We start from the raw sequence: 15,043 nt of genomic DNA on the forward strand, positions 1-15,043 counted from the left end.
CTGCAAAGATCAGGTTTCTCAGGCCAGGTTTCACGATGCTATATTGCGTCCTTTCATATTCCCATTTTGGAGCATGCTCTGCACCTTTCCTATATTCTTCCCTTCTTTGCAATTTGGAGAACATCACCTTTAAAATGTTGCCCTGGCACCATCACTTTTAGAACTACTGGGACTTTCGTCTTCCTGACTGCCAAACATTAGGGCCTTAATAACTACCTTATGAAACGGATTACCTGCACATCGAAACAGCGTTAAAGCATTGTATAGTGCCATCTGTACAATGTACACAGCCAGCTTTTTGTATCATAGTTTTGCTTTTCTCATGGCACAGTATGGTTTGAGGACTTGATCTGAGAGATATACACCCCCAAGAACTTATTACAATCCAGGATACAATCTGGCTTCTGTTGGGATACTTCAGACTGCACCGGGGCCTGTTATCACAGTGTTGTCCTTATGCTTGACTACTATTATGTTGTCGCTACATTGGGCTCTGCTCTTGACCTCTCTCAGGAGCTGCCCAATTAGTGGCTTAGGGAAGCCTCTCTGATTTTTTTTTTTTTCGCATGGTGCCGCATACTACAGTACCACTGGCAGAGAAGGTCTGAAAGAGTGGGATGCTGGTGTAAATGCAATCCACATGGAGGTCATAGCAGTGGGTGTGGTGCCCCAATTCCCACATCATTTTTTCCATTCACTCCCAGGACAGGGTGGCTTTTAGGGCTCAATCTGGCTGTCCTTTCTTTCATAAACCCTAAATCTGTGGGTGTAACCTTGGGATACTCTCGCACAGGTAGTACAGTTTAATTATGTACCTTGCCTTCTTACTGGGCGAGTATTGTCAGAATTTTAGCCTCTCTTTGACATGAATTAGAGATTTATCTATGCAGATGTCCCTTTTAGGGATGTACATCTTGGCAAACTTTCTGTGGAAGTGTTCAATTACTAATTCAATTTTGTATAGACAATCAAGATTGGGATCGACTCTAAGAGGACACTGAGCATTACCGCTTTTAATGCAAAATCTTTTGGATTGGTTCAAAACATGTCGATGTCATGGCCATATGAAATACTGTTGTACTGTATAGTATAGCAGTTCTCCAGTATTGCGAAGTTTCTGTTTTTTTCACTATGCCCATATGTAGCACAATGCTTTAAAATGTCATAACTTCTGCTACATTTACAGGGGTCTATCTCGCAAATGATGATGTATGATTTAGTGTGAAAATTGATAGGCATATAAATTTGTCTGGGCCACCATAAGATTTATTATATCCTCAGTGAAGAAGACTTTGAAAAAGTCAATTTCAATGAGGCCTGTAGCGTCAAATTGTATTCCTGGGCTGCCGATGAAATCTGGAATAAGAGACTAATAATTTTTGGGAAGTGAAGTCCATATGGGATTAATTGTTGAAGTGGTTGCCTCAGTCCTAGGGCCCCTTGCTGGGCGTTCCTCTTCACAAGATGATAGTGTCTTGACTAAATGGGCCATTTTTATTTTATTCTTGTAAACTGTGGGGATGTGTGTGTAATTTGTACTTTTGCACGTGTATTGTGTGAGATGTGTATACAGGTTACTATTTATTATGAAATTTACTATAAAAAGTAGCGAAAATAAGTACAGTAAAAAGGAAACCTTTAGAAGAAACACTTAGAAGAAAAAAATTTGGACAAAGAAAGGTGCAAGAGAAATCAGTAGAAGAAAGCTTTGTATAAAAAAAAAATTACAGTGTTCACAACACTAATGCCTTATCCATAAAGCTACTCTGTACTATTTGTTTTCTGAAGAACTTAAAAAAACGGACAACACTAATACTGCAATGTCTGCTCCCCTAATGCAGTACCTATACACCGTACTATTATTTTTTTTTCCCACAAAAAGAAAAACAAACCAACACTGCAACGTCTACTTTCATATGCTCTACGAGTACGTCCTTACCTATGGAGCTACTCGGAGTCGGTACTAACTACTATTATTAATTTTTTCATTCTACAAGAAACTTGGATGTTACTAACAGTGCAAAAACAAGCGTACCAAAAATGCAATTGAGGAGTAGGGGGTGAGGAGATGAGGAGTGGATGGTGAGGAAGGGAGCTGGAACAGGGATTGGGAACTGCTGATGTGATCATAGATCAGTCTACACAGCAGAGCAGATGAGATCGCAGGAGCATCACAGCCACTGGCCACCAATTATTCCTCTTACAGGTACACAGAGAGGCTATTCAAGCGCTCTGTATGCTATATCTGAGGTAAATATGGCGTGCAGAGTGGTGAATGTCATTTTAAATTAACCATTTTATAAGCTGTTAATATACTTAATGTTTTTTCTGAATCCACATTGTCATAATTTGTAAGAAAGTGTCATGATGGTTCCCTACCCATCTATGTTGTATTCTAAAATGTTAAATAAAGAATTATAAAAAAAAAATTAACCATTTTGGAGCTGATTGGTCAGTAACTATTGATTATTCATTTGGTGCCAAAAGGGTTAGTAAGCTGTGATCACCCTATGATTGGTGTTTGCCACATTAGATATTTTTTGGTTTGCAAACTTTAATACTAACATGCTATGATTGGCTGCTCAGAATTGACCGGCAAGTCACAGAGATCGCCGATCAGGGCGGGCGGTTTGGTCCCCCGTGGAGATGTGTAGGGATCGTCTGCTGTCAGCAGCCATCTCTATTTAGTAACTGCGCAATTTAAGTTGGTGACTTGAAATTGCAGCGCACTACATATACTGTGGTTCGTGAGAACGTATTTCCCACAGTGTCAAATATGCAAGTCGTGAAGAGGTTAAAACACTATAGCTCCTGATCATGGAGGAAATCCCTTTAATCCAGCTTTACATGTTGCAATTTTACATACAATATCGTATGCGATTTGCAACGCCCCCATCGTATGTGTGGCACGTTCAATTTGTTGAACGTGCTGCACAAACGATTAACCCCCGTCACACGTACTTACCTGTCCATACGACCTCGATGTGGGCGGCGAACGTCCACTTCCTGGAGTGGGAGGGACGTTCGGTGTCACATCGACGTCACGCGGCAGCCGGCCAATAGAGGCGGAGATGAGCGGGACGTAAACATGCCGCCCACCTCTTTCCTTACGCATTGCCGGCTGGAGCCGCGGGACGCAGGTAAGATCTGTTCAATGTTCCCGGGGTGTCACACACTGCGATGTGTGCTGCTGCCTCAGGGACATTGAACAACCTGACGTGCAATTCATGAGGAATGAACGACGTGTATGCGATGAACGGATTTTCGTTCAATCGCAATCGCACGTACCTGTCACACACCACAATGTACCTTACGATGCCGGATGTGCGTCACTTACGACGTGACCCTGCCGACACATTGTAAGATACATTGTAGTGTGTAAAGCGGGTTTTAGACTAATCACTGGTTGACTCTGCCGGTCTGTTTGTTTTTTTTGTTTTTTTCTTCCTGATTTTACACCCCTGTTCATATTGGTCAGCAAGGGCTTGACCAGCGAAAATGTATTGCCTGGCTTTGCTACTGTGGAAATTGTATTTACTTGCTACATTTCCTGCTAAAGACAATACTCTTGTAAAAAATCCAGATATTCCCTGCTAGGCTATGAGATACCATTTCAATAGGCCAGGTCAGAACTGATTAAATGGCATGTAGTGTGTAAATTCCCACTCTTATCCATACCAAAAAAATGTCTGGTTTACCACGCATAAATAAATATTGTGACATTTTCATAGTGACTGGGATGAATGAATAGAGACCTGAGCTGCATAAAAGGCTTACATATTATTCCTATGTCTGTCATTTATACACTAAAACAGATCACTTAAATGGTACAGGTACCTGTCCGTAAGAATGTACCAAAGAATTCTTAGGAACTACAGGCTAGGGCAGGGAAATGTGTTTCCAATGATGCCTATTCATCTTTTATGTGCGGCTTCATTGTGCAAAAAATTATGTTTTAATACTATGACAATTAGTCTCGCAAGTGCCCTGGTGGGCATATCCATTCACTTGTGGCCCCTAACTCCTGTAGACTTCTCCCTACTGGCGCTGCCTCCGCTTCTTGATTGACAGGGGAGGGGAGACATTGTGCAGCAAAGCCTGTCTTCACTGCCATTCAAGAGTCGGGGGGACAAGTGAGGACTGCGAGTGCACTTATGGACTTATCACTGCACTTGTGAGCCATTAAAACATGAAGTTCTGTATAGTAAAGCCCTGGATATTCAATAGATATTGTTGTTCTCTCCCTTAGTATCTCACATTTCCTAGGTACAATGTTACTGACATAATCACATTAAAGAGTTTGTTTTATCTTGTTAAATTGAAAACTTTGCAATTTTCCTCCATTCTCAATAACTGAGGGATTTTTAATTAATTTGGTTTCTTACTGCTCGTTGCCTCGTTACCTGCCACCTCTGTAGTCTATTAGTGGTGGCCGGTATCCTAGCCAATAAGTGCAGCATTTATAGGCACTTTTCTATAGCATTTGTAAGGCTGCTTTCACACATCCGGCTTTTGCAATGCAACACAATCCGGCACTTTACAGGAAAACCGCAACCGTTTTTTTTTTGCTGCTGGTTACGTTTTTCCTGCATAGACTTTAATTAGTGCCGCATTGTGCCGCATGGGCTTGCGTTCGGTCCGGTTTTTGCCGCATGCGGCAGATTTAGAAGATGCGGCGGCCGGATGGAACGTTCCCTGGCACGTTTGTTGCTCCGGCCAAAAAAAAACGCATCGCGCCGCATCCGGCCGATGCGGCGCTTTTCCCAATGCATCCCTATGGATGCCGGATGCGGCGCAATGCGGCAAAAACCGCATCCGGCCGCCGCATGCGGTTTTTGCCACTGCACATGCTCAGTAGCATGCCGCAAGCGGCAAAAACCGGACCGGCCGCATGTAAAAAACTTATGCAAAGGATGCAGTGTTTTCACCGCATCCGTTGCATAGGCTTCACAGCCGGATTGAGCCGCACTGCTCAAACCGGATGTGTGAAAGCAGCCTAAACGCTGCTCTAAAGCTGGTCGGAATATTGGATTGGGAAATTTCAGTATTAATGCACATCTCCAAAACTGTAGAGACAAAGCTGCCTCTGTTTACAGCCTGGACGAGTGTTCAGTTCAGAGTAGTTGTGCAACCATGGCACTAGTGCAATCTGTCAGTCATCAGAAGTGCACCGCCACTGGTAACTGGGAAGCCAGGAGGCAGTGGAGTGGTGCACTCCCAAAGATAGAAGATGCAAGAAACCCTTTAAGATTTATTAACATGTCAATGTCATCCGTGTGTGGTCAATTTTGTTGGGGCTGTACACACCTCAATTTCTATTATTTTGCTAGCAGGCGGTTTGCATAAGGCTAGGTTCACATTTCCATTGTTTATGATCCGTCACAATCAGCCGCTCTGATAAACAACGCAATCCATTTGGCGGATTCCGTTGTTTCCCATAGACTTGTATGAGTGGCGGATTATGACTAATGCCCTTGCGTTGGATCCGCCGCCCGACTGATCAGTCGTGAAACGACTGACTGTCGGGCGGCAGGAACGCAGCATGTAACGTTGTTAAGTAGCGGAATCTTTTTGATTTCACTGCGCATTCTCTCTCTCGGCGGCCGAACGATCAGCTGAATGCCCAGCAGCCGCCTTCTGTGAGCGATCAACTGATCACCCGGCGGCCGGCTTATTAGAGTGATCAGCTGATCGTTCACAATAGCCGGCGGCCAGCTATTGTGAACGATCAGCTAATCGTTCTCTCTCGCTCTCTCGTTTTACAATGGAATCTGCTTTCTCATGATAATGAATTCCAATTCTTGTCACCCGTTGTACAACGCATCAGTCACAAGCGTCAAGCAACACATGTAACTGATGCAAAACAACGGAAATGTGAACCTAGCCTAAAAAAAATTGCCAAATTTGCCAAAAATCTCAAAATTTTTATAATAAGTACAGTTTGGAATTTTTAGTGCTGAAGTGCACATTTAGTGCTGGCTTTTTGTTTTTCTTCATTGAATTGGTCGGTGGCTGACCCCCACCTTGCTATGCACCCCAATTTGGGATGTATTCCATCTGTCTAGATTTTGGCGGTTGGTGACTGTTCACATTCAGTCATCAGGCCTTGTCCACAGGCTATTTACTTCATGCAGCATTTGCTTGGACCTGTCCCGCCCACAGCCATGACTCAGTCATGGGTACGGGATTGAAATAGACCAGGTGAGTGCTGCTAAGAGCAGTTTTACTATTCATATGTGAGGCCGTATGGCACATTTTATAAAAATATTTTAGTGTAGGACTGCCTCAAATGAGATTTGCCGTGACGTGGCGAGGCAGCTCAAGAAATTGCAATTTTTTTGCCAAAAATCTCAAAATTTTTATAATAAGTACAGTTTGGAATTTTTAGTGCTGAAGTGCACATTTAGTGCTGGCTTTTTGTTTTTCTTTTTTTAAAAAAAAAATTGGTCACATCCCACTTTTCAACAGTTATCCATTCAAGTGAATGGGTCAGTGGGAAAAAGACAGCGCAGTGATTGCACCTATATGCTGTCCATTTTCACTGGTTTGCTAGGAGAAATGTCGCGGGCGGAGGAGGGGATGCTGCGCTCTCCCACTGCTCGGGTCCAGCTGCCGCTGCTGCTGCGGCCGCTGCTGCTCGGTGGCTCGAGCGATGGGCCGGATCCCGGGGACTCAAGCGGCGCTCTTCGCCCGTGAGTGAAAAGGGGAATGGTTTTGGTTTTGGGGATATTGTCCATGACGCCACCCACGGTTGTGGTGATTGTGTGGACACCACCGCTGCTCTGGACGGGGATCCCGGGAGCGGTGACAGGGAGCAGCTTTGTTGTTATTTCTCCCCTCCGTGGGCAGGGGGTTGGTTGTCCCGGGGCCCGGTGATGGGGTAGGGGTGGATGGCAGGCCGGGTGCGGGGCCTGGTGAGGTGCAGGGTCACGGTGGTACTCACTCAGCCTGAGACGATGACACAGTTCTCGGTAAAACGCACGGCTGGAAAGACGGTTCCCACGGACGGCTGCTGTTGCTTTTTCCCCGGTTAGTTAACGGTGACTGTCTCTTTCCCTGCACCTAGTACCTCTGTTGGTTCCAATGGGTTCCCACCGGTAACCCGCTCCCCGGCTTGGATATGGGCCGGAGGAGCCCCTCTTTGCCCGCAGGCGCTGGCTCTGAGAAACTGGTGCCTTGGCGGTGGCGGTGTCTCTCTCATACGGTTGGACTGTTGCCTTCAATCGGGACTTAGTTGTTTGGAAACCCGGTGGTCCCCTTCACTGACAGATTTGGCAAATTCACGGCGACTCCAAGCCTTGCCGGGATCCGAAAGGCCCCTGCCAATGGTGCTGGCTTCTCCTTGTGTACCGGTCCGGTACCGCCGGGCCACCGCCCGTCCACGGTCCTTACGGCAACTCCGATAGGCCACTCCTGCAGACGGTCACCGCCGTCTGCTAACCTTGCTGTCTCTGTCCGGGGCACACACCCGGACGCTCTCAGTTAGTTACTCAACTACCACTTTCCTCCTCACACTCTCTCGTCCAACACTCAACTCCCTCTTTTCCCGCCTCCAGGACTGTGATCTCCTCGGTGGGCGGGGCCAACCGCCTGGCCCACCCCCTGGTGTGAACATCAGCCCCTGGAAGAAGGCAACAAGGATTTTTGGGTCTAGCTTTGATGTGCCTAACCGGGGTGTAGGGTGTGGTGATGTCATTACCTGTGGCCCCTGGCTTGTCCAGGGCGTCACAGAAACTTGACAAATCTCCAGGGAAAAAAACACCGGATGACACGGATGGTAAACACTGATGAAAACGTTTTGTATTTTTGCGTATTTGGAAAAAAAAAAATCACTGATATGTGAAAAGGGCCTTTGTTGGAATTTCACTTTGCAATTCTCCTCTGACATATTATTTATTGTCGGTGGTCTCTTTGTCAGGGCCTTTACCAACCCCATCATTTTATGTGTCATATTTTTAGGGTGTAATTGTGCGTCGTGCTTGGAGTGTGTCAAAACATCATTTGAAAAGTCACGTGCCCTTTTACCATGATTTGCTGTGGTTTTGGGATGAGGTGACTATGTGATTATTACAGGTGGGACACATCCTTCTCAGATGTCGCCTCAACCACGTTTTAGTCCTCAGCTTTAGGAAACATTCAAATATAAATGTGTCCAACTTTTCACATCTGGTCCGCTGGAAGGTCTGCACGTTATCAGAGCTGGAGACACCACAAAAACCAACAGCTTACATAGACTTCCTTGTATTTCTATGTCCATGTGATGAATACATACACAGGCCGTTCAGAAAGTTTGTGGTTCGCACATGGCATGGCTTATCTGCTGCTGTACTTCAAGACAGAATTGTAAATTCAAGGCAAGTGGAAAATGACAGACACGTTTATATCATAACCTTATTTCTGCCGGTTTCCCATGCTGATGAAGACGTTCTGGCATAGTTGGCAGGTAATGCAGCCCTTGAGTAATTTTGCATAATCTGTCATGCTGATGTAATCTGATCAGAATAATAATAGGGTTTGTAAGGATATCTCCAAATAATAAGTGACTGGCATTACCCGACAAGTGCACATTGTGTCTTTGGCATTTGACTTAAGGTAGATAAAATGTTCTGATAATACAAATTATACCTGCACTGACTAGACCAGAATACTGCATTCACCTTCCAGGTCACAGACCTCATAAAAAAAAAAAATGTGGACAAAATATAATACTTTTATAGGGCAACATTAAAGGCAACCAACCACCAGGATTTTGCTATATGAAGTAAAGGCAGTGCCATACTGGCACTAAGATGCCTTATCCAAACATATACATTTTGTTGAAAGATGGGATGCTTGATTGCTGAAATATCTGTAATCAAAGTTCCAGAAGTGCAGTGCACCTTTGATTGACGTGTGCAGCTGTGCGCGGGCCTTTCAGTGAATTTCTGGATCTTTTGATTAAAGATATTTCTACAACCAAGCATCCGATATTTCAACAAAAGGTATGCATGGATACAGCATCCTAGTGCCAAAATTAGTGTCATAGGTTGAGGGGCACTTCTGGGTTAGGGCGTGCCAAACACTTTAAGAAAAGGTGCGCGTGTGTGCCGTAAGAGGTCTCCCAGTAGGCCTGCGCGGCAAGTGCAGGCCTAGGGAGTCGGCAGCAGTGACCGGAGACAGAGCAGCCACCACTGAGCAGCCTGGAGGGTGAGTGTGCTGGCATTGCCACCGGGAAAGAGGAGCAGGACAGTGCACGGATGCCAGTAAGGGCGTTACAATTCACATAATAACAATGGCAGCCAGATTGGTTTGTCAGTCTCCGCAATGAGAAAAGTTTTCTCTTTAGACACCAGGATAACAATGTTATTATCATTTATGCTTAGTAATTTAGTTTTTTTACACTGAGAAATTTTTTTTGAAATCATTTGTATTGTAACGGTGTTCTACACGTGTAAATGATATGCCATATGTGTGATAGATGAAGAATTCCCCAGAATAAGGTTATCTCTACCCTCCTCCCCACATAGTGATGAAACAACTATGAATGGCCACAAAGATTCAGCTCTTTACATTCACATCTATGTACCAAACCTTCCTTGCACAGCTCTCCCATACATATATGTGCGCGTGCATATAGGCTTCGCATACATGACTTTACGGGTCTACTCCTGTACTGGTACTCCTTTCTCTTATATAGACTATATGTTAAGAATACATGTATTCGTGTAAAGAATAAAGAAAAAGTTTGTAAAGCAATTGTCAAATCCCTTTTACCTGAAAGATCCAGGTAAAATAACTGCTCACACTTCATTCCCCTTATATATGGAATTGGAAGATAACATAGGGTATGTGGAATGTTTGTTTTTCTGTGCTGAAATCTAATGCAGTGTGGGAAGTATATCTGTTTGGATGGATATCTCTAGAGTGCTATGTACATCCAGCCAGAAAACATTAGCTGGTCACTAATGAGCTCTTCTCACAGTGGAATACATTGAAAGCATTAGGTTTATGGATTGTCATAATGGGAAACTGGAAGGCACTTAACAAAATGTGTGTACCACCGTTTCTTTTATATTCATAAGACAAATTTTAAATTTTCACTTGTTGGGTTCCTTTAAAATCTATTTAAAAAAATTGCCTAACATCAGCATCATGAGCCTGCTCGATACACATGTAAGAGGGTGCTAATCCTAAAGTGGATGACTTTAACAAGGCATAGATGTTTCCTTATGGGGTGCGTCGTCATCTTTTCATATCCGATTTCCAGCCTGGGGTCAGGTGCCTGCTATAAGCACCTATCAATGATATAGTAGGTTACTTCGGCGCTTGTTTACTTAAATGTACTTGTTTCAATCATTTTGAGGATTTCGTATAAACCGTTGCCCTTAGGTAACCCTTTATATTGTGAATTGTAGGTTTTCGTTGTCTATTGTTAGATCACAGGGGCAGTTTACACTCGGCAATAATCAGAAGTAAACACAATCATTCTGTCACCCATTACCTCCTATAAAAGTCACTTTAAAGAGACTGTGTAATCAGAAAAATGACCTACCATTTATGCTTTTTTTAATGTTTGTTTTAACTTCTTGCAGACCTATCCGAACATTACTCTGCAGTGATGTTCTAAAATGTTTAACCAATTCATGGCCAAGCTATTTTTCACCATTTCTGAGATTAGCTGAGTTTTTTTTTCCTGATTTCAAGAGCTGTTTTTTCTTTTTTCGATATTCACATAATTTTTGGAGCTTTTTTAACATTTTAGAGTGGCCTTTTATTGCGGCCAGCCTAAAGGCCCAGCGATCCCGACAACTATATGATCTGATAAGGATCGCTGGTAAGTCGCTGGGAGGTCGCAGGTGAGATGTCACACAGTCAGACCTTACCAGCGATGCAGGAACGATACAGGTCGCAGTAGCGACCTGTATAACGATCTCAGCAGTCACTGTGACCCTGTCACACAGTGTCAAACACAGCGATGTGTCCTGCCCAGCCGGACATCGCCTTTGAAGAAAATAGCCTGGACCATTCTGCAACGACTAGAGATCTCACAGCAGGGGCCTGATCGCTGGTAGGTGTCACACATAACAAGATCGCTAACGGGATCGCTACTGCGTCACAGAAACCGTGACTCAGCAGCGATCTCGCTAGCAATCTCGTTATGTGTGACGGTACCTTTAGGCACACCTGTGCAATAGTCACCTTGTCTAATCAGCATCTTTATATGCCACACCTGTGAAGTGGATGGATTATCTCCACACAGGAGAAGTGCTCAGATTTAGATAAATTTGTGAATAGTATTTGATAGAAAAAGTCTTACATCTCAGAATTCCGTTCATAAAAAATGGGAGCAAAACAAAAAAAGTGTTGCTTTTTATATTTTTGTTCAGTGTATATCCTATTTTTGCATACTTTTTATATTTGTAGTTTTTCACAATAATACTTTTTTTTTTTATAACCATACGCTGAATTCTTTGAGAAATTAAGTACTAGTAAATTGTTTACTACATTCTGTGGCTTGTAGCATTTCTGTAACATCAGTTTGTTTATCGAGCTTTTTCTCTTATTTTGTAGAATATGGAGTGGATTCATATGAAAAGCAGTTTTTAGAGTTACAACAAAGACTATTCATCGCGGAGCAAGAAAATCACAAGCGATCTCGAGATCTAAGCACAGTTCTAGAGGAGATAAAGCGGGCAGTGGCAGAGAAGAGAAACGCATTTGAAAATCATACAGGTATGACACAGTGATGGCCTTCCTCCCAAACAATAGCCAATAAAATACACCAAATTGTTCAAAATATATTAAGAGGCTGAAGTATATAAACAAATTTATTTTCCATTTAATATTCATGTCAGAAAAATATATAAAATGTATTCAGTGGCTTAACTAGAGTTCAATGGGCCCAGGTGCAAAATTTGGACCTGTGCCCCCCGTCTCCTCTCACCTCCCCCCAGCTCAGAGTACAGGGTAATTATGCTGACTCTTGGATCTTTCCCTCAGCACCCTGCCCTCCCATGGTCTTCTATACATATTTCCCTCATTACCCAGTTTTCCCATGCTCTGATATCCCTCTTTCCTTCAGCACCCAGCTTTCCTATGTTCTGCTATGCATCTTTACATCAGTGTCCAGCTTTCCGATGCTCTGCTGTACATCTTTATCTCAGCACCCGGCTTGCCCTTGATATCAGAGCATGGGAAAGCTGGGTACTGAAGGAAAAATGTATAGCAGAGCATGGGAAAGCTGCATGCTGAGGGAAATATGTGTTCTAGAACATGGGAAAGCTGGGTGTTGTGGGAAAGATGTTTAGTAGAGCATTGGAAAGTGGGGTTCAGGGACAAATGTATAGCAAAGCATGCAGAAGTTGGGTCCCGAGGGAAAGAGCCATAGGCTACTTTCACACTGCGTTTAGCCTTACGTTCAGTGGTCCCATCAGGGCATCCATCCGAACTGCTCCTCCCCCACCCTGCAAAACTAGTTTCGGACACATGCGCCGACAGGGCCATTGATTGTAATGGAGCACACTGCGTTAGCGTGTGCTCTGTTTTGTACCATTTTCGTGCATGTACGTTTTCTGCAGACGGACACCCGAACGTAGTCAGCTGAACCAAGTGCTGAGGTCCAGGACCGGCCCTTTGATGCCCCGGGCCCGTTCGCAGTGGAGACCCCATGCGATTGTTCCGCCCCTGAATGTATTTCTGTCTGTCTGTCTTCCATTCTTTTTCTGTCTGTCTGTCTATCCATCTGTCTGTCTTTGTTTCTATTTATTTTTCTGTATGTCTTTTCCTGTCTCTGTTTGTCCTTCTTTCTTTTTGTCCATCTGTCTCTTTCTTTCTGACTGTCCGTCTTTCTTTCTGACTGTCCGTCTTTCTTTCTGACTGTCCGTCTTTCTTGCTTTCTTTCTTTTTCTTTCTTTCTTTCTTTCTTTCTTTCTTTCTTTCTTTCTTTCTTTCTCCCAGTCTTTTCTTTCTGTCTGTCTTTCTTCTTTAAAAGACTGTTTACAATTTGCTTGTGCTTTTTTTCCTTATTCTTTCAGTTGAGGAGATAAAATGGAAGGTGTTGAATATGACCAGCAAAGTCCCCATTCAGTTTACAAATATATACATGTTTCTGCCTCATTTGTTGGCACATGAAGGCAGCCTGCAGCCCATTGTGCATTATGGGCATGGAAGGACAGGAGGTAAGGCTATCCATTATATCTCTTTTTGCATCTGAAAAGTTTAATCTACTCTGTGGATTAGTCTTGATGACTTAATAGTGCTCTAAGAAGAAATTACCCAGCTTTTAGAGTATTTCTATGCTTTTCACTTGAGAATAATTTTATGTTTTTAATTGTTTTTTTGAGAAGGTTTGTATTGTAACTGCATGAGTGGTCAGGTTACATATAAATTAATGGTTCATTGAAATGAGCATTTTCTTTGCCAAATAATTGTGTGAAAAGAACTTGGATTGATTTTGCTTTTAAAAAATGGTTGGATTATTTCCTCAGCACACATAACATTGTTGGTTATAAATGATTTAGTGATAAAATCTATAATTGGTGTAGAAAGGTTGAACTAGATGGACAGGACCTAGGTCTTTTTTCAACCTATGTAACTATGTAACTATATGCTTATGTTTGTCATAGATGTAAAAATGATTTATGTTAGAATTCAAACAGTTGTTTCATGAAGACAACCAATGTTTATATGCCCTGATAGATATCATAACGGGTGTTCCCCACCCTGTACAGGCAAGTTCTGTTCTATGAACTTGAAAGGAACTGGTCAGGTCACCAATGCCCTCCAACCCAGCAGCATTAATACCTATATGCCAAAATTACATGCCTAACCAGCCCTGTATAATGCCATTTACTAAAATCGATGTCTTAAAAAAGACTTAGAAACTCGCTGTTCCTATACTAAGTAGGCCTTTGACTAGTTGAAGGAACGCTGTTTCCCCAGACTGGTCGGCCCTCTTTGCATATGATCACAACCCTGTGTGCATGATAACATGATCTCCATGAGCCAGCGTCATGGCCAGCTACTGGAAATCTCGGGCAGGGTCTGTGTGCCTTAGATTCCGGGTATACACATCCCGGCCTCAGAGAGGCGCAAGGCACATGATTGGAAGAGCAGCTTCCAGAGTTCCAATCATGAGCTGCCTCTCTAAAGCCAGAATGTGTACACCCCGCTTCTGAGCACACGGGTATTGCGCAAGATTTCCAGGAGGTGCGATTATGCTGGCTGATGGAAATCAAGTTATCATGTAGACAGGGATGTTATAAAATGGAAAGCGGGCTTACTAGTCTGGGGAAACAACTGCCCTTCAACTAGTCAAAGGCTTAATTAGCCTAATAACAGCAGCGTTTATATGTCCTTTTTTAAAACATTGATTTTAGTAAATAGCATTATACATTTCTGGTTAGGACAGGTTCCCTTTAAGCGATCATTGTATTGTACGGACAGCCACTCATCTACTTGGCCATGATGCACAATTTTCCCTGCAACTGCTGCTGAGGGAAAAATGCCTGATTGGCCGTATCTTCCCTGGTAATATCAGCTGTTTGCTAGGGGTGCGGGGAACAAGATCAGGTGGCCTTGGAAAGCACATTTTGAAGGAGCTTATCTCCGATTACATAATCCCTTTTAGCTGCAAATACGAATTCAACAATTGAATTCCAAATATGTATAGGGGGAGGGGCTGTCTTAAGTCTCCTTCAATGGGGAAATATAGATCTGGTATGATTTTATAAGAACCTTTTCTTTCCTAGATAAGATCCTGCTCAAGAAAATCTGGTTAGCTAATGTTAAATAAATGTTGTAGCAAGTTTTATATATGCTTTTTCACCTTCTAACATAGTGCTGCATTATTACAATTGTCGCCAGTTAAGACAATATTAATTTTGGGCTGTGCTAGTGTGACGCCCTGGGCAAGCCAGGAGTCACAGGTCACAACACCACCACACCCTACACCCCGGATAGGTACACCAGAGCTAACCAAAAATCCTTGTTGCCTTCCTCCAGGGGCTGATGTCCACACCAGGGGGTGGGCCAGGCGGTTGGCTCCGCCAACTGAGGAGTTCAC

General features: G+C 43.4%; 1 protein-coding gene across 1 annotated transcript in view; it reads left to right on the forward strand.

Annotated features, from left to right (window-relative positions):
• The window catches only part of MGAT4D (MGAT4 family member D), a 271,656-nt gene that overhangs the window by 96,475 nt on the left and 160,138 nt on the right, over nucleotides 1-15,043 (forward strand). Inside the window, exons 2-3 of the mRNA XM_075348407.1 lie at nucleotides 11,551-11,712; nucleotides 13,014-13,157. Of these exons, the coding sequence (XP_075204522.1) occupies nucleotides 11,551-11,712; nucleotides 13,014-13,157 (306 nt within the window). The remainder of the gene's footprint in view (nucleotides 1-11,550; nucleotides 11,713-13,013; nucleotides 13,158-15,043) is intronic.

The sequence above is a fragment of the Anomaloglossus baeobatrachus genome, chromosome 1 (genome assembly GCF_048569485.1).
Source record: "Anomaloglossus baeobatrachus isolate aAnoBae1 chromosome 1, aAnoBae1.hap1, whole genome shotgun sequence".
Taxonomy (NCBI): Eukaryota; Metazoa; Chordata; class Amphibia; order Anura; family Aromobatidae; genus Anomaloglossus; species Anomaloglossus baeobatrachus.